Below are 20,110 nucleotides of genomic sequence, written 5' to 3' on the forward strand. Positions count from 1 at the left end.
AACAGAAAGAAGGTCCCTTTATCTACCAATTTCAACATACAGCCTTTTAAAATAACAAACTAAAATCGGAATCATTTTCTAGAAAAATCTTGGTATTTTGAGCGTTAAGTTTAAGTCATGATACCCACCTACTTCCAGGTTCATTCCTTATTTCTATCAACTTGTAAAATGGCTTCCAGAATGTTATTTTGTTTGTAGTGTTTTTAATAAATGAAGACTTAATTCATAAAAAATTCACTGTCAACCAAGTCTCTGGCAGCCTTCATGATAATCTGAATTAAATTCTGTTAGGCATATATGAGCTTCAATTTATTAATAAGTGCTACTTCTGCCCTACTTTGCAAGTAACATGCAGTGTGTTTATGGTTTTTATTAGTCAACCATATATTACTATTAATGTGATTATTAAATACTTTTTAGCCATGCCATTTAAATCAATACAAGTCCCGATTATTCAGTGTACTCTATGCAGTTGTGATAAGGTTCCATCTGTACATTTTACATCACAAAAATTGTTCTCAAGAAATTTCCCTGTTTATTGTGTGTCCCACCCCCCCTCCCCTGAATAATGAAATGGAATTTCCTCTCTTGCAACAGTGTTGTTCTCTTTGCCACTCTCCTAATGAAAATCTAAAGCAGGGTGGGTTATGAAGTTCTTTTAAAAATGTAATTTAAAATTTTGTTTGAGAAAAAAAAAAACTCTTTTTCTTTGTGCACCTTCCTCACAGCAGGAGAGACGCTCTCTTGCTGTAAGGAAGTAACTTTTACTTGAAGTCAGTTTCTAATGATCTCTAATGATTTTACTTTTGCTGAAGTAGATTCTTACATAAAAGTTTCAACAGAGTAACTGTACCTTTACTAGAGTACATTATTTTATCTGTCTTCATTCATAACCATTTTGTGTGAAACCACTCTTGGGTTTGCACAGCTGTGTTATGTTGAACATGTTGTGTTGATTTTTGCTACGTTTGCCGGTTATTAGAGGCAGAGTATGAGAGATTGACCTTTGTTATCCAACAATGTAATTCCAAGAGTGAAAAGTTCACATTGTTGGAGGGTCCAGGCCTGGTAGAACTGCTGAAAATACAACGACACTGATGACACACACAAACCTGAACACAAACAGTGGTCCTTTGTATTTATTAAAACATTAAACAGCAACCAGCAGAGAGGGAGAGGGATAGCAGCCACGTGGAAACTAGCAGCTGTACAGTGAGGTTCATGTGTGATGTCCTCCATTTTTATCAGTCAGAAGGTAATGCTGGTCAGGATGGAGACATGCATTCGCTTTAACAACCAGAACATCTGATACACTCACTGTACCAAGAGTTTTTCGTTGTTACAACAAAATTCTTTATACAAAGTTAATCTTTAAGTAACAATGTGTACAAATGTATGATTCACCATCATGATGGTTACAGTTTAATGTATGGAGTTTTGGTGATTATATTTAGAGCCCACTCTCCCATTTCACTCCTATTTATAAGATCACATGGAGTTCATCAGAAAATCTGGATATACAAAAGTATTCATCCCTCTTGGTAATCTTTTCATTATGTTGCTTTACAACCTGGAGTTTTTTTGATAATAATTCTCAAAAAAATACTCCATATTCATGATCTTAAATGAATAAAAGACTTGTTTTATTTAAATATAAAAGTATAAAACTAAAAAGTGTTAAGTATGTATATATTCAGCTGCTTTGCTTTGAAGTCTTAACTATTAACTTCAGAAATCACAGAATTTGTTTAAAAAAAGATCCATCTGTGAGCAATCTAAGTGTCAAATGAATTAAACTTGCCAAATGATCCACACTTGTTGTATCAGCCCCCAGAACCAACAGCAGTTCAACACCTCTATGCAGTTTGGACTTCCACCAAGCAAGAGGCATCATGAAGACCAAGGATCTCTCTACACAGGTCAAAGAAAAACATTGTGGAGAAGTATAGATCGGGGTTGGTTTATAGGAAAAAATACCCTAAACCCTCACTCTCACTGAGCTCCATTAAATCCATTATTAGACTAGAAGCACTCCACCAAGGCCAAAGGTCATAAAAACTGTAAGATCTGAATCAGACTGCCACCAAAATTTAAACACTTGTTTTTTTGTATAACCCCAACATTTTCTGAAAATTTCATCCAAATCTGTTCATTAGTTTTAGGTAATCTTGCGAACAGACCAACCAACACCACACGTAAACTTTTACAGATTGTCTGGAAATTATACAGATTTCCCCCCATTTTTCATGACTACGGACTTACAGAGAAAGTCTTATAGATTTTTCAAAAACTAATCTTCAGATTTAATTTACCTTTAATGGTCTTGTCTTCAATAAACATTGACACCTGATAAATTCACAGAAAGAACTGGATGTCTGATTCTATATTTATCTCGGAATCTTGGGTAATATCGCAGTCAACTTTGGGTGAAATTGCGAGATTGTGTTCAGAAAAAAGTCCCATAATTTCACATGCCAAAGGTCATGGTTTGAATGTTTTTACAACTGTGCGCAGTGATTGTAAATGAGATATTTTCCTTAGAGCTGTTGTGTGGTGAAAAAGAATGGGAACTCCTATAAAAAGAATGGAGTATGGTGGCAGGTATCTTTCTAAATGGAAGGAAACATGTAATGGAAAAATGTGCACTTGACAAACTCTTGAATCATTCATTTTTGTTGTATTGATTTTGTGAGTTATATGAGATTCTCCCATGTCCAAAACAATTTAAACATTTAACTTTGTTTTTTAATTTTTTTTGATCATTTTTCTTTTGTTAGAACTGTATGTACTGTGCTGTACATTGTACAATTGTCAGAAATAACAGAACAGGTGCTTTCTAGACTATGCTGTGTATATTCCAGTTGTATATATCTGCATTCAACATATTTATGCTGTTATAGATGAAGTTTGTATCATGTGAGAGTATTATGGTTTTTTGGTAAATTTTACAGATTTCTGTTTACAGGTAGACATCCAAAAGGATTGATATGTACGCAACACTACCAAAAACATAACCTCCTTGGCAGAAGTAAAAATGAAAAGATGATATCACCGCAGCAAACTTGCTCGTGAGAGTCTTCCACCAAAACTCCTGGACTGTGTAAGGAGGGCATTATTCAGAGAAACATCCAGGAGGTCAAAGATGACCCTGATAGGGCTGGCAGCTCTTCTGCAGATATGGGAGTATCTGTCTGTAGAACCACTATAGGTTGCACAGAACTGGGCTTTATGGAAGAGAGCAAGGGCAAAAAAAAAAAAAAAACAGCTTAAAGACAAAAAGCTGGACTGTTTGGGATTTCTTTTCCAAACATCTGACGAAACCCAACTTAAATTTTTAGGCCATCAAAGAGAACACCATGCATATCGACCACCTGTCATCATGCTGAGAAAACCATCCTTATAGAGAAGCATGGTGGTGGCAGCATCATGCTATGGGGAGGTTTTTCATCAGCAGGGATTGGGAAACTGGTCAGAGTAAAAGAAAAGTTCAATGGAGCAAAATTCAGAATGATTTTGAGTGCAATTTTTGAGTCTTCCAGATTTTTGAGACTGGGACGGAAGTTTACCTTCCAGCAGGACAATGACCCTAAACGTTCTGCTGAAGGACCACTTCACTGATTTAAGGAGAAATAGGCAAAATGTCATGGAATAGTCACGGTAAAGTCCAGACCTCAATCCAACTGAGAATCCCTGGTTTGATTTAAAGATTGTTGGACACCAGCAGCACCCATTCATGAAGGAGCTGCAGCAGTTTGATCATGAAGAATGGAGAAAAATTCCAGTGCTTAGATGGACCAAGATCATGAAGAAGGGCCTGAAGAGTCTTAATGCTGGAACTGCTGCAAAAGGTGGTGACACAAAGAGTTTGGGGAGTTTAATACATATGCATGCACCATCTTTCAGCTTTATATTTTTTAGATTTATTTAAAACAAGTTATTTTGCCAAATTAACTTAATCCGAAGTATTGTATTGTATAAATATTACTTAGAAACAAAATAGAAATCCATTTAAATTCCACATTGTAAGTGGAAAGATTACTTAGAGGGATGCATACTTTTGTAACCCACTGCATGTTTTTCTCATTAGCATTTCAGTCAAAAGACCTTCAGATCAATTGGTACAATATAGGGAAGTTTTACCATTACTGAGTTCCAGTGAAGCAAAACAATTTCTTCTTTTTTTTTCTTTCTTTTTAAAAAACAGATCTACCAGCTTTTGTGTCAGTACAGTAAATGCTGAGGAGTTAAATGTAGATGAAAAGGCAAACAGTTCTTCATGTGATGCTGCAATTTGCTACAAATCCTGAGAAAAACACCCAGCACCCTACAGTCTTTTTTATTTAAATAAGTTGACAAATCTTTAGAAATTGTACAAACACTCACAGTTAGTATAGACCAATGCAGGCAAACATCACAACTGTCAAAGACGGTTGAACACTGACCATTGCTGTCTATGGCCACAAGAAGGCAGCATTGTAACACAAATCAAACTCCAACGCCAGAGAGTGAGAACACTGAACTTTTGGCAGACACAAAGCTGCTACTGATCCCTGTTCATTTTAAATTGGGTGTTTTTCTGCTTTACGAGGAGGAACTTTTGTTTGTAAGTTGTTTTTTTTTTCTAGGATAGAAACAAAAGGGAAAACATGGTTCTTAAATAAAAACTAAAGAGCTTATGAAATCTTTACATAATGTCTAAGATACTTGCTAAATAGAAAAATAGATGATTTCAAAATAAATTGAAAATTAGAAAAATATTTGCATCGCATGATATATGTACACAAGCCGTGGTCAAGTGACCAAATCTTTGTTTGATCACTGTAAACTGAGTAACTAATGCCCCTTTTCTACTGGCTCTGCTTTGAGCAGCTCTACTCTACTCTACTCTACTCTACTCTACTCTACTCTACTCTACTCTACTCTACTCTACTCTACTCTACTCTGTAACAAATGCATCGCGTTTCCCCCGGCCAGTTTGATCGTTAGCAGAGGAACGCCTCCTTGTGTTGGTGGTAGTGGGGGGGACTTTGGAAGAGCTATGGACAACGTTGGCCCTGTGTTGTTGCTGTTTTTTAAACTTATGGGGATTCTCCTGAGACTTCAGGAAGAGAGGCGCAGTGGAAGAAATGCTCTGGATGCTGCGATTGTTACACGGAATAGGACAGCTGTTATCCTTCAGCTGGGGGACAGACGGCAGAAACATTGCAGGGTAAGCTAATGCTATTGTTTATAGTCCTATTACTATAAAACTTTTAAAACAGTACAGTTGTATTCTTTGCTCTTACACTTCAATCTGACCACACCCACGACCAATGAGTGAACAGGAGCTAAGCTTGCGTCACCAACGAAAGCAGGGCCGGCCCGGCTGGCTCTACTCCAAAGCAGGGACCGAAAAAGTAGGGACCGGCTTCGAAAAAATGCTGGTGGAAACATGCACAAAGCAAGCCGAGTAGAGTGGAGCCGGGACCTTTAGAGCCAGTTGAAAAGGGGCATAATTCACTATCGATCAATAACCTTTAGCTATAAAATTGGTGTTTGTTTGGAAAGGTATTTATACACCATCATTTTGTTGGCTGTGGTGAATATGCAACATAAGAGGAGGAGGATGTGTTTTAGTAGGAGGTTTGCAGGTCATCAGGTCACCAAACAGAGCATTTGTCCACAGGGTTCATTGGAGAACCTTTAAGACAATGGAAAACACGGGCAAACTCATCAAACTGAGACACGCTGCCAATCACCCTACAAAAAACCAAACAAACACAAAAGTCAAACAGTGATGTAGAGATTATTGAAACTATTTAAGTAAAGTGCAGTTTTGTGTGGTCACTTTGTACCTGTAGTGCTCTGGTGCATGTTTATCAGTCAGCAGCTGCAGATAGATGGATTGAGATCTTCTCTTCATACACCAGTTCTGAAAAGACAAGATCAACACAACAGTGACCCAAAATGGATGCAGCTTAACTGAATATAATTGTTCTCTGTTGTTCCAGCAACAAAGAACAGTTTTTCATCTTTAAGTTAATGTTTTTACTAAGTATTCTAATTTTACTTTTGTTAATTAGTGGTGCAAATTGCTATTCTGTTCAGATTTTATTTTAGCTTTGAAATAAAGATTCAAATTATACACCAAAATGTTCAGCTCAACTGCAAACAGTGTGCTAACAATTTTGGCACCGGTGCATCGCACAATGTGAAAAAATTCACACACACACACACACACACACACACACACAAAAAAAAAAAATGTGAGAAAAAATGAATAAAAGTAAGTTCACTATAGTATATCTATACAATATTGATTACTCAAATGATCTATAAATGCCTCCTGTTTTTAAACTACCATTATTTATCCAGCTTTATTACTGCCCACCATCAAAACATGAAGGTGGGCGATAATAAAAGGGTCTGTGTGTGTGTGTGTCTTTTACTAAAATATCTCATGAACCACTGGATGAATTTTAATGACACTTGCAGAAAGTAATCTTTGGATGTACATCTATAACTGATTAACCTTTGAGTCAATCAAGATGGTCACCACAGCTTATTGATATAAGCCAACACAAAAAATGTCTATAACTCAATTCATTTTACAAATATTAACTTGTAATTTATTTGTGGTAGTAGCTGACAGTCTTGAATAACACACTCTGAGCATGACATCTTGCATAAGATTGTGCATTATGGTTTTTTTTTTACATTTTTTTAAGGTTTGACCTACACAGCTATAACGCTGTCATGTCTCAACATACTGTAAGTTGGTCTTAGTCTAAAACTCTGGCATGAAAGGTGGTAGGAGATATGCATTTCTTCAAGGAATGTTAGGCCTTTATTTTATAAACAATTAGTATGTATAATATATACCAATATAAAAGTTGACAGAAAGGGACTTTAACACATCTTTAGAAAGCTTAGTCTTCTTTAACATGAACATAAAACAAAAATGATTAAGTTTTAAAAGGTTTTAATTGTGTCATAAACATTCATTTTGTTCAAGTTTACTTCATTAGGAACAATACATTCAATAATAGTGAATAATAAATTATGCACCCTTAGGTTTTCTAGCTAATGGCTGCTTTGCAGTCCTTATCCCTGGTGAGGCCACAAAAAAACTAAACTTCCCAAATTACTAATGCAAAAGGCCAAATCTTTCAAACAAAACCAATAACAGTACTAAACACACACACACACACACACACACTCATAACACTGCTAGAAAAAAGAATAGGAAATAACACAGGACAAGAAAAGCACCAGCCAACATATGCTGTACAAACTAGTAAACTATTGTTTGTTAGATCTTGAGATGTCACTTTAGAGTTGGAAATGTTGGAAATTTAGATGACCAAGTATACTTAGTTGTAAGATTATCTTATTTTACTTTTTATAGAAGTTGAACTCTAAATGAATCATTATGTATAAAAAGCATGTTTGCTGGCCTGCTGTGCAGGTTTGAGGGCCGATTTAATTTTGGTTGAGGTGGTTGAATTGCCTCGAGCTTTTTATTCACACACGGATATGACATTTCAAATGAATGTAAGCACACATTCCTGATTTTCATAACACCTCCCCAAGGCAAGAGTCATAAAAAAATAGGCTTAAACACTTCACATTGCATTCTAAAGTGTTTCTAGATTTTGCCACTGAGACATTAAGCCATGAATTTCAATAAAACCATTGAATTTCAATGATGACTCCTAATAGTTCGAAGGATCAGGGGTGGTCCTGTGCTTGGAGACACCAAACTGTCATCAACACTCAGCTATTCCCGATAGTTACTGCATCTATCAGTTATTGTGAGTATCACACAATTTCTGCCTGCCCTCCATGATCCATTTCCTACTGAGAAAAGCAACTAAAATTATTTAATATGTAAATGTAATGAAAGACAGAGGGGCAAGTTCTTTCGAAAGGCTTCTGTACCTGTGCAAAGGCGATGAAGAGCAGCTGTTCATGAGTGTATTTTAGGCCAGGCAGGGGTCTCTCTGGACCATGGTCCTTCACCCATTTCTGATATGCCTGGAAGGAGAAATAAAGGTGTGAATAATGACAGACATGAAATCCAAATCATAACCCTCAAACCAAAGCTAGAGTAGCTTAGTTTCTTCGAATGAAAATGTGACATGAATCTAAGTAAATTTACTGTAGCTTATTTATTGTTCACTAAGATAGACTAAAAGGAAATGATACTAGTGGCCTTATGTTCTATGTGTCTGTATTCATCATACAGTCTTATCTTCAGTGGTGACTATTGATATGCTCGGTGCCAAAATTAATTATACAGTATTCACATTTTACTATCCAAGTAATTACAGCTGTTCAGGAACATGACTTTCAGGGTAAAACTGTGCATCTTAGGTGTGCAGCACAAATGGACTTTACATTTAGTACATACGCACACACACACACACACATATATATACGTATATATAGCAAAGCTGTATTGAGAATTTGAACAAGGGTTGTATTACTTTCTACTTACATAGTATGATAACTTTAGTCCTCCCATGTCTGCTATGTTTTCCCCCAATGTCAGACGGCCGTTCACCTACACAGACAGATGGAAGTTTTAGGAAACACAAATGGCTTTTAACAATGCTGTAGGATGAAGTTCTGTTTGTGATATGGCAAAAGACCTATGCTATAAAAACAGTGATTCCCAACCCTTGTCCTCGAGGAACACTATCTTGCACGTTTTCATTGTTTCCCTGCTTTTCAGCATGTCCTTTCTGTCTGCAGAAGCCTGTTAATCACTCCCTCAGTCAAATCAGGTGTGTCAAAGCAGGGAAACAACTAAAACATGCAGGATAGTGTTCCTCGAGGACCAGGGTTGGGAATCACCTCTATAAAAAATCAGTTATTTCTTTAGAGGCTTTACTTTTTTAAGTTTGTAATCTCAAAGGAAAATGTAGCTATTTTAAAATACAACTTGGAATGTCCTTTATTCTCAAATCTGCCTAAAATGTGTATGAGCTGGAGCCAAATTACCTCAGTTAAGACTAAAACAAGATGTTTGCCTGAGCAAAGGGAGCACTAAAGCTCTATAATTTTAGGTTTTGACTCTTTAATTCTTACAATAGATTAAAAATAGCAGCAGCATAGCTAGTTAACAATGGTTTGTATCAAGTTAGTTTTTGCACAGGCATTGTGACTTCCTGAAATCAGTTCCCCAGTTCGTTCTAAACTAAGCTGTACAAAACTAAACTTGCTTAGTTAGTAGACTGCTAGTTTTAATTTCATATTTACTTTACAGAATAAGGCTTTTATTGATTTCCTCTTCTAACTCTTGACAAGCAAACCAATGTGCAATTATACAACATTTTTTGTGCCAATTTTTTGTATTGCATTTAATAAATATATAAAAAAAACATTTAGTTTTTTTCAAATTAGGTTTGTAAAGTAAACAAAACACTAAAACACCATTAAAGATTTCACATCTATTACATTTTTGTAAAGCAAGTTATTAATACACTTCTGAACTAGGAGAATTAAAAACCTGAATTGTCAAACTACAGTAGAAGAAACTAAATATTCTGACTTGTAGTAGCAAGCTAAAAGAATATTGCCTCCATCATTTAGCTCAATGTTTTTTATATACTGTATAGCTAAAAGTTCACCAAGAGTCAGAAATCTGCGGGGTAGAACCCAGTATTGCCAGTGCAAGAATCAGAAGTTACAGATTAAACCACATTATTCTGGATGGATACAATTGTTATTTTACAGGGAGTATAAACTCTATATCAGTCTAGAAGCAATACTAAATATCCAGTACAACCCGTTATCATGCAGATTCAGAGTTTAGCTGAAGACGTGTGCACTGTGTTCATGCAAGCCCACCCTCTGGTTATACACAGTGAAGTTCTCGTAGAGCTTGACGATGCATTCAGCCTTCATCTGGAACTTCCTGTAAGACTCCTCAGTCCACCACTGTTTAAGGTTGCCATGGCGGTCGTACTGGCCCCCTAGGGACATGAACCATTTCATCACTAAGATGAGGGGCAAAAGGGCAGTGGGAATGGTGAATGTTAGCATGAAGACAACACAACCCATAACTTTCCTTCACAGTCCAAAGAACTGCCAAGCATATCATAACTCCCTTTTTTGTTTAATGAAGGAGCCAGTTTTGTTTTGCTAGCTATAATTGCCGAATAAAAACGTTGAAAAATAAGCTTATGATGCATTGCCCTATCAGTCCAATGTTTTTACATTAGTTTCCATGACACTGGAGAAATGTCTTTAAACACTGACTAATCTTACAGGGCAGCAATTTAGACTGGAAATCAAAGTTATAGTTTGTGACTCAAAATAACTTGCATTGGACTTTTCCAAAAATAATAAATCTAATAAACAATCATTATTTTAAAAATACAGTTTTGATGGCACAATCTAAATTGTTGAGAAAAATGTGGATGCTTGGCCAAGGATTAATGACAGGAGAGGCTGTCATTCTTACCCCAGTCATCATATCCATGTGTTAGCTCATGTCCAATGATAGCTCCTATTCCTCCATAGTTTAGAGATCTGAAAGCAGAAAGGAAATTTAAAACCTTACCAAAACTTGACTCCATTATTAATGTGCTGCTTTTTTTAATTGACCAAATCAAAAATGGTCAGCAAAAGTTAACTTAGTTCTGACAAATTGCTAAAGCTAGTTGACATAGCTACATTAGTTTTATGCTACAGTGGCCGTCTCCAGAGGGTTATAAGCTCGATTTTCACTCTACTTTCATTTGTGTTTCATGTAGTACCTGAAACTGAAAGTTAGGTTAAGGTTTGGTTCAGGTTAAGATAAGCAAATGTCCAGACTGAAGCAGGTGTTTGAGGTGTCACTAGACCTTATCACAAAATACAGCACAATACAATACAATACAATTTGACGTCAAATTTAAAAAAATTTTAAAAGCTCTGCTCTAATTTTACACACATAAAAAATAAAGGAAAAACCTTAAAAGTAGAACAGAACCTTTTAAAGGGGACTTGTCAGTAGTTTTACAGTTTAGATTGTATCTGCATTGAAAATTTCAAAAAGTCTTGGGAAAACAGTTGCAAATCATAGTGGTTTGGAACAGTTTGGACATAAATAATCTGTCTGAGGAGTTTCACTCAGGGTTTAGATCTTGTCATAGCACAGAAACAGCAGCGGTGAAAGTTACCAATGATATTCTTGTCCTCAGACAGTGGACTTTTGTCCATACTTGTCCTGTTAGATCTCAGTGCTGCATTTGATACAGTTGATCACAATATTCTAATATAGGCTTGAACATGATATTGGGATTTCAGGATGGTTTATATTTATCTGAAAATGCCATTTTGTTCGTGTTAATGAATTTTCTTCACACACCATAGGTGGTCATAGAGTACCTCAGGCTTAGTTGCTTCGACCAGTACTCTTTACTTTATACAGATGCAAACAAATTTGTTACACTGATTACAAGATTGAACACACCTATAATACTGAATACAGGACACACCTAAGTTTAACAGGTTCTTATAACCAAATCTGGAGTGGCCGCAATGACAGCAACCCCAAGGGCACCAGGCTGGATGCCCTGGAAGGTCCTCACAGAAATGGGTACCAGAGACTGCCACTGAAATAGCATCGTCCTCATTGACCGATGCTCCCTCCTGCTCAGACGGGAGAGCTGCTCCACGACCATCCTCAGCCTGACTGGAGGAGGGCCTTTACAACTCAGTAGTGAGGTGATCCACTTTTGTGTACAACCTTCCTGTGTCGGTATGTCTGGCTCGCTTCACTGACACTGAAGATGCAGCCACAGCATGCCGTTTCTGGCACGTTGCCTGTCCTGGTGGAAACGGGCTGTGCCGCGCAACGGACACAAGTCATGCCCGTCGTCAGGCTGGAGTGGAGCCATACAGGATGAGCAACATAAATTATTCAGCATCACACTGCCGACCACAGCAAACAAAGATGAACTTAGCGCGAGCGGAGAATGCTACCGGTGAGTCAGATAAACTATAACAAACACAAGATGAACTCAGAACGAGCGGAGCTGGCACTCTACTGCCCTCTTGTGTGCAAATAATTTAACTGCCAAATGAAAATCAATAACCCTGAATAAAAATTACAGTTCTTTTCCCTGTGCAACATAACAGTATTCACCATTTTGGGATGTAACTGTTTACACCCTTGAGAGACTGGTGTCTGTGAACACGCACATGCCTGGCATGGGAAGTACAGCTGGTTGATGTGTTTGCAAAGAAACACTGAAGGAGGATGGAGCTGGGCTCTCTTCTTTCTCCAGACTGAGACATGACATGGTGGACAAGACTAAAATTGTTATGTATAATTATATATGTTACTTTTTGTGTTATAAACCCTACCCCTACCCCTAACCTTCTAAAACCCTTGACATGCAGGAGCTTGAGGAGGGCTTTGTCACGCTGGGCCTCCCACCAGGGTGTTGCCCCTGGATCCCAGTGGGGACCTCAGCGGCCTCCATACCACTGGCTAAGAAGCCCCCCCATGCTTAAAAGCCTAGCAACTGGCATGTGTCAACAGCAATAAGAGACAGTTTATGCTTTGCTTTTAATAAACAGCAATCTGTGTTTGCAGCAGCAGCCAGTTTTATCACTCTACTTACTTTTAATGGGGGAGTTTAAAAGTCAGTTATCAATAAGGGTTGGACGACTGGACGGACATATCGGCCATCAGAGATTGGAGTCCATCAGGCAATAGATTTATTTTTTTGTTTATGAACAATATTTTCAACTTTATTTTAACTAGTTTAAATTTCCCTTTCAAGAGTTTTGATCTGAATTTAACCGTACAAATTTAAACTTGAAAACAATGAATTACACCTTGATCACCACGACTTTGTTGATTGCAATGACTTCTTATTGGCTCTAATCTCTGATTGGCTCTCATCCCTGATTCCTGGCTGACACTTGGTGGTGACACTTTTCCTCCTCTTCTCCATACTTTCTCGCTCTGCAATGCACTGCAGTTTGTCAGGAATATAAGTTGTTTAAAGATATTTTTTCTGCAGGTTTCAGCTTTCAAAATTATTGTTTGTTAGGATAATAAAGACATATTAGAAGTAAGCCACTTGTCCGTTCTCAGCGTGATAAATTTGTCTGTAGCTTTTAATTTCAGCTCAGAGCTGGCTGCTTCGATTTGGTTCATTTTTTATCAAATGTTTTGAGTGACTCCTTGTTTTAAAACCAAAGTAATAGCTTTGTTTTCTTTTGGCCACAAACAGCTGGCTACCACAACTGTACAGAGAACGGAGATTGTCCAGTCTACCTCTCCTTAAAAAAAAAACCTAAAGTAACATGCATAAATATATCACCACTCACCAGTAGTTGGACTGATGATGGCTGATAGAAAACCTTTAGCCTATTAGCCAACACTACTGTCCAAACTCCAAAAGTTTTGGGGAGTTGGGACGATGATGTTTCCCTGGCTGCAGTGAACTGGTAGTGTACCAACACATACAGAGGTTTATGAATTTATGACATGCCATGACTGTCAGGGGGTTAGGGTCAGGGTGCTGTTGGATAGGAAAAACACTGTTTAAATTAGAAACATCCTGTCTCAAAATGATACAGAACAATTGGTCCATGTATTTATCTTAGACTTTGCTTCTTTTTGATGAAACCACCTTTCGGACTATGTCTGTAAAGCTGACACCCCTCTCTTTTTAAGACCAGGCTTAATACCCTCCTTTTGGATAAATCCATTATTTAGGGTTGGCTTGGGTTATCACTGGCTATCCCTTTAGTCATGCTGCTATTGGCTTAGACTGCTGAAAGCCATATTGACCACATTTCTTCACTCTTTTCTCTTTACTCTTTCTATTCTCTGGTTGTAATTATTCCTGCCATTAACTTTGTAGTTTCTGTTTTTCTTCCAATAGAAACTACACCTGGTCCAACTCTTCTGTGATTTTTGTGTCTCTTTTCTATCCTCTTAAACCCCAACCTGTCAAAACAGATGGTCACTCATCCTGAGCCTGGTTCTACTGGAGGTTTCGTCATTTTCACTGTTGCCTCTGTGCTGCTCAGGATGGGGGAATTAGCCAAAAGGAAATTTCAACACAATCTGCTGGTTCCCTAGATACACAAGTTATTGGCATTTTGTAACATTTAGATTGTATTGCATGATAATTGGATTGAATTTACCATTTCAAAACTGTTTTGATTCATGATTTGGACTTCTTACTTCGTTGTATAGTGCCCTGATTTGACTTTTGTTGTGAATTTGGAACTATATAAATAAAGTGAACTGAGCTCATTTTATTTATTTAATTATTAATTTTGAATTTACAATGATTTCTTTTTGAAGACCTACTAGTGTTCGAAAATTAACTTGATAATGATATTGTTTTCATCTCTCTACAATAATATGTTATACAATACCTTCTATCTAACTTTTTATTGTTCTTCGTGTTGAATGGAGTAGCACCTCGGATATTGTGACTGCTATTGGAGGATTCTGTCAGATTTTAAACATTTGCTTGTGACCCAAAGGTTGCAGCAAATATATTCTGGTCTGAGCTTAGAATTACAGACATTCAGAGTTAAGGTTGTATCCATAGCATCTTTAAAGCATCTCAGAATAAAATATGTGCCTTTTGACTGAAGTGTCTCATTACAGTCCACTATTTGGCTTCCTTTCCCATGTCCCTTTGTCCTTGCTGCAAATTCTGCTTAGACAAGCTGGATAAAATCTGAGCTGCACTCAAGACCTTGTTTTGAATCATGTGGTTCAGATTGGTATTGAATAAAAATCAGTGTAATGCCACATTTTCTTTGTTTACATTGATTAGAAAACATCAAATATCCATCTCAAAAGCGAGATACAAATCCACATGGACACTTTACAGCTGCAGTTTGAACATAAATCTTGATTTCCCAAGTTGTTTATTAAAAAAATACACCAGGAAAGCATCCCATCAATATGCCCACAAAATTTATATATTTCTTCCTGTAGCCCCAGATTCCAAAACATAGCAGGTTGTTATTCCTCCTCTTGACCCTTGTACTAAGCTGCAGTGGCGTCTTTGGTGGACATGCAGATCTAGAGAGCGATGAGAGGGCAGCCTTAAGGCTATTCACATAGCTACGTCTGAAAATGACTTTCTGACAGCTAGTCGATAAGCTACCTCACACTGGGCTGGCTCCCTTGCTAAACTAACAGGCTGTTTGAAGCTTCATTATACTCAACATGAGTGCAAATGTGTGTGTGGGGGTGTGTTTGTGTGTGTTAGAGACAAAGTGAGAGTTTATTGGAGGTTAGGGCTACTGCAGTAATAACTTAAAGGGGACATGTGAGGGTGCACACACACACACTTTACCACAATAATTAAATAAATTGATTAGCATGCATAGCTGCAAGAACTAGAGGCAATGGTGATAAACCTCTAATGAAACATAGAAGTGTTAGCTGATGCTGAACACACAAGCTGCTAGGTCTAATTAGCTCAGATTTGTGAGAATCTATAAGGTTGTTGAGGAGAGTTGTATATATGTACAGTAAGTGGTGGAGCTACTTGAACTGTGTTGTGTGTATTTGCCTAAATAATGCTCAATAATAGCAGCAGGGGTTGTCTGCAAAAAAACAAAACAAAAAAAAAAGCTTTGTTGAGTGGAAACAATCGTTGTTTACCCAATCAGTGCCGTATCTTTCTTCAAAGTGGACTGAGTTCTCCTCCTTCTAGGAAGGTGATTGGATTTGACTTAACAATAATGTATGAAAACTTTTTAAGATATTACCAATGCTTAAACATTTATTAAGGACTGGTTCGATGCATTATTTTTTTCTGGGAACACATCTTTAAGGCTCAGCATGATTTGTTATATTGTAAATTAGGTCATGTTTTGTGGATTTTCGTACTGTACTAAAAAACATTGGGTTGACAGCTGTTTCTTGGACATTTGGTATTATTTTATAAGTAGCCTGGGATGCTATAAAAATTTCACCTTAAAATATGATATAATTATTTTTTTATTATTATGGCTAAAATATTTAAAAGTGCAAGATTTCCATATATTGACCTGTTTAAGCAGAGTATGACAAAAAAGAAAAGAAACGACCAATTTACCAATAATTTTATTTCTGTCTAAACCACTGAATAGATTATGTTATGGTTATGAGTTTGTATGAAATGTGCAGCAAGATTGTTTTATGGCACACTTTTTGAATAGAATGGGGGATTTTACTGTTTTCCAAATTATATTTTATTCAGATTAACATCATGCTTTTATATCTCACAGAATAATAATTTGTTTTCAGTAAGGAAATTTGGTACCAAAATTAAAGAGCTTTAGTCTGAACTCTTTAGGGATTATAAAATTTGATTTTGACTTTTTTATGAATAAGTTTCAGTTATAGCTATTTATGCTTAACATTGCTGTGCCTGTAATAAATAATCTGGATTTTTTTTAAACCACTTTGACTCATGTTCAAGATTGCTTAGATTGTTTTGTCAATAATTTTGTTACAAAAACCTCACCTGAGAGCCAGAAACTGAAAGAAACAACAGGCAAAGACGAATAGGAAGGCAATTTACTTTCAGGTGCCATCAAATTACTGGATGGGTTTTGATTTAGGGAGGCGACCTTTCAATGACACCTGTTCCATTAGCAGGGCCTTGTTCAGTAATTGAGCTCTTGGTGGGTAGTTAAATTGGTTTAATCAGGTGTGTTGGGACTTTAAGAGAAGCAGAGGCTTTCTAGACTAACATAGCTTTTAACGACCCTTGTTGTTGTGGATGTTGCCGCTCTGTGGAGAAGCAGGTGGGAGGAGGGGGATACTTACTGTGGAAATTCAGGATTGTAGAGGGTGGGCTGAAGGATGCCGGCAGGAAAGACTGTGAGACAGGTAAAAAATGTAATATTAGAGAGATGGGGAAAACAACATAAACTTTATATACAGTAAATATAACTGCCAGTTTTAATAAGAGTTAGTAGGAGAGATCATGTTTCTCCAGTTTTAGCTTCTCTCCACTGGCTCCCTGTCAAACTGAGAATAGAATTTAAAATCTTAATTCTAAGATATAAAGCTCTGAACAACCAAGTTCTATCTTATATTAAAGATCTTATTGTTCCATATTTTCCTAACAGCATTTTGCTCTCAGACTGCAGGTTTACTTTTGGTTCCTAGTTTCCAAAAGTAGAACAGGATGCAGAGCTTCTCTCTTGTGGAACCAACTTCCAGTTCTACTTTCAATATGTTGCTAGAAACACATTTTTTAAAAGAATGGACAAGAAAAGGAATATGCCTCTGTTATGTTTAAATAAGCAAGGATTCACCTTAAAAAGAAATCTGTCTGGGAGTGTATGTTGCTCCAAATTTTATACATATCATTCAAAATTAATTTTGACTTTTATGTACAAGATATGGATTATATTTGCACTAAAGCACCCTCATAATTTGATACATGATGGCTTTTAAACTTCGTACTTACAACCTGGATTATCTAAATCTTCTGCAGCTTCAATCATGTCTGTGATTTCATTGTAGTTTCAGTTTGTCAAAACCAAGCTTTTAGTTCATCCTACACTAACTTAAGCCAACACAAGGCAGTGGTTCTAGGTAGTGGTTATGTGGTATAATATTGATGTTCCTGTAGAAAGAGATTATAAGTAACAATAGTTATTGCCAGACACTAAAAGACAAAAGGTGGCTGATAATGTTTTTGTTTGTGTGTGTGAGCAAAATATCTCACGAACTTCCTAATTAACCTTAATCATCACAACAATGGCCACAACTCAGTCAATTTTACAGATACTGAGCAAACGTATGGTGTGGTAGTCGCTGAGATGTATCCTGAACAAATACTCTGAGTGCTGTCTGTAAACCTTTCCTTTGACCTTTGCTGCCAGCCTTTTATCACAAATCACTCCTGAAACTTTTCTCCATCCACTCCATCCTGCCTGGACTCTCTTCTTCACCTCTTTACCTCACTCCCTATTCTCCTGGGCAGTCGACCCTAAGTCCTTAAAGTCCTGCACCTTTGTGACCTCTGACCTTGTAGCCTCACTGTTCCTCCTGCCTCCCTCTCATTCACACACAGGTACTCTATCTTCCTAAGGCTGACTTTCCTCATCTTTCAAGTGCATACCTCCACCTCTCCAGGTTTTCTTCCACCTGTTCTCTGTTCTCACCACAGATCATGATGTCATCTGCAAATATCATAGTCCACGAGGATTCCTGCCTGACCTCATCTGTTAGTCTGTCCATCACCAGAACAAGAAGGCACTCAAAGCCGATCCTTGATGCACTCCCACCTCCACATTGAAGCTATCTGTCCCTCCTACAGCACACCTCACCACTGTCCTGCTGTCCTCATACATGTCCTGCTGTCCTCGTACATGTCCTGCACCAGTCTAACATACTTCTCTGGTACTCCAGATTTCCTCATACAACACCACAGCTCCTCCCTCAGCCCCCTGTCATATGCTTTTACTGTAGCTTTCTGTACATTTTCTGTAGATTCCTGAAATCTTTTGATAACATTATAACTGTAGATGACGGGACATTCAAACTCTCCCCAAATTTCCATTGAGAAACATTAATTTGAAATTGTTTCACTGGCAAACCTCTGCCTATCTTTACTTATGAGAAATTCAGTCTCTCTAAAAGGCTTTTTACACACAGTTCCCTTACTGACCTGTTGCCAATTTAGCTAATTTGTTGGAAAATGTTACCAAGGGGCTCCGTCTCAGTCTGATGTCCTCCTGTCCTTCAACTGATCAGATCTTACAGAGTCACATCTGTCTGCTACCCTCCCCATTCTTTCTGTTCCTTCTCTCTTCAAACTTGGTGATTTATTTTATCACTGATGATTGGCACTGATGTTGGCATTAATACCCTACCAGAAAAGTGAACATGACCATACAGAAAATGATAATTATTAAAAAAAATAAAGATGATAAAGCCATCTATCCATTCTGTTGGGATCTCTTTACAGTTAACCAGTTCTTCCTCTAGTGGGGGCCATGGAGGCCTGATGTCCAGGCATTCAACACCAGGTGTGTTTTCTACACACCTGCAGTGCATTCCCACTCGTTAGAGGGAGCTTAAGAGGAGACTGCTGCCAGCACTTCGACGCCAGAGTGCTAACCTTAAGTGGTAACTTCTAGCCCGCCAAGCTCCTAGTAATTCTGGTTTCTCTTAGACTTTCTTCGTCTCATTACCTGTGTTCTGCCCCACATTAGGTTCTCCTGCTGTAAGTGAGCCTCGTTCACTCTCTCATGGCTAAATTCTTTTGAATTTAGCCATGAGAGGAGCTGTCAAGGAAGCTTGCTGACTACAGGAACCATCTTCATTTCAGTTTGAGATGCAGACAGGAAAGACTCATCCCTAGCAGTTTGAAACTCAACTCTACAATCAAAGGACATAGAGCAGAGGAAATACTCCAAAAAGCCCAACACAAGCTGCTTAGTGAAAGAATTAGACAGATCCACTTCACCATGGAAGCGCTCTCACACAAAATTGGTCAGACCCACCAGAAGTTGTCCACTCTTCTTCCTCTGCCTTTGAGATGCAGACAGGAAAGACTCATCCCTAGCAGTTTAAAACTCAACTCTACTATCAAAGGACATAGAGCAGAGGAAATACTCCAGAAAGCCCAACACAAGCTGCTTAGTGAAAGAATTAAACAGATCCACTTCACCATGGAAGTGCTCTCACACAAAATTGGTCAGATCCACCAGAAGCTGTCCACTCTTCTTCCTCTGCCTCTGATAGAAAAAGTTTCTATTTTTGTTGAGAAGGCCCAACTTTCACAGCATCAGAAGAGCAAGGAACGCCAACAAGGTAAGTTCTCTAAACTACAACAGAGAGCCGTTTTCTCATCGCAAACCACCAGGCACGATCAAGTGGTTGTCAATAACTCCAACATTCAGGACCAGTGGGTTAGAAATTTGTCAGACAGGACCCTGACACAGCCAGAGAAGGACGTGCTGGCAAAAGGACTTAATTTTGCCATCTCTCCACAAGAAATACCTGTTGTGGAACTCATCACTGCCACTGAGTCTGCCATTAGGAACAACAACTTAAGTGAAACGGAGGCAGAAGAACTCAGACTGAAAATAACAGCAACCCTTTCCAGTGCCAAGCCACCTCCTTCAAACCTCTCACCACAGG

At 37.8% G+C, this 20,110-nt stretch overlaps 1 protein-coding gene across 3 annotated transcripts in view; it reads right to left on the reverse strand.

The window, feature by feature from the left end:
* Window positions 1-5,137: 5,137 nt before the first annotated feature.
* The window catches only part of LOC108240659 (endothelin-converting enzyme-like 1), a 60,562-nt gene continuing 45,589 nt past the window's right edge, over window positions 5,138-20,110 (reverse strand). For 2 of the 3 annotated variants that reach the window (XM_017424280.3, XM_037973373.1), the window contains 7 exons: window positions 16,778-16,829; window positions 10,451-10,518; window positions 9,835-9,983; window positions 8,480-8,545; window positions 7,921-8,016; window positions 5,835-5,911; window positions 5,138-5,739 (listed from right to left, as the gene is read on the reverse strand). In XM_017424280.3, coding sequence (XP_017279769.1) covers window positions 5,640-5,739; window positions 5,835-5,911; window positions 7,921-8,016; window positions 8,480-8,545; window positions 9,835-9,983; window positions 10,451-10,518; window positions 16,778-16,829 — 608 coding nt within the window. In that variant the 3' untranslated portion in view covers window positions 5,138-5,639. The remainder of the gene's footprint in view (window positions 5,740-5,834; window positions 5,912-7,920; window positions 8,017-8,479; window positions 8,546-9,834; window positions 9,984-10,450; window positions 10,519-16,777; window positions 16,830-20,110) is intronic. The other variant, XM_017424281.3, reaches the window with a different exon arrangement.

This window comes from Kryptolebias marmoratus, linkage group LG22 (assembly GCF_001649575.2).
Source record: "Kryptolebias marmoratus isolate JLee-2015 linkage group LG22, ASM164957v2, whole genome shotgun sequence".
Lineage (NCBI taxonomy): Eukaryota > Metazoa > Chordata > Actinopteri > Cyprinodontiformes > Rivulidae > Kryptolebias > Kryptolebias marmoratus.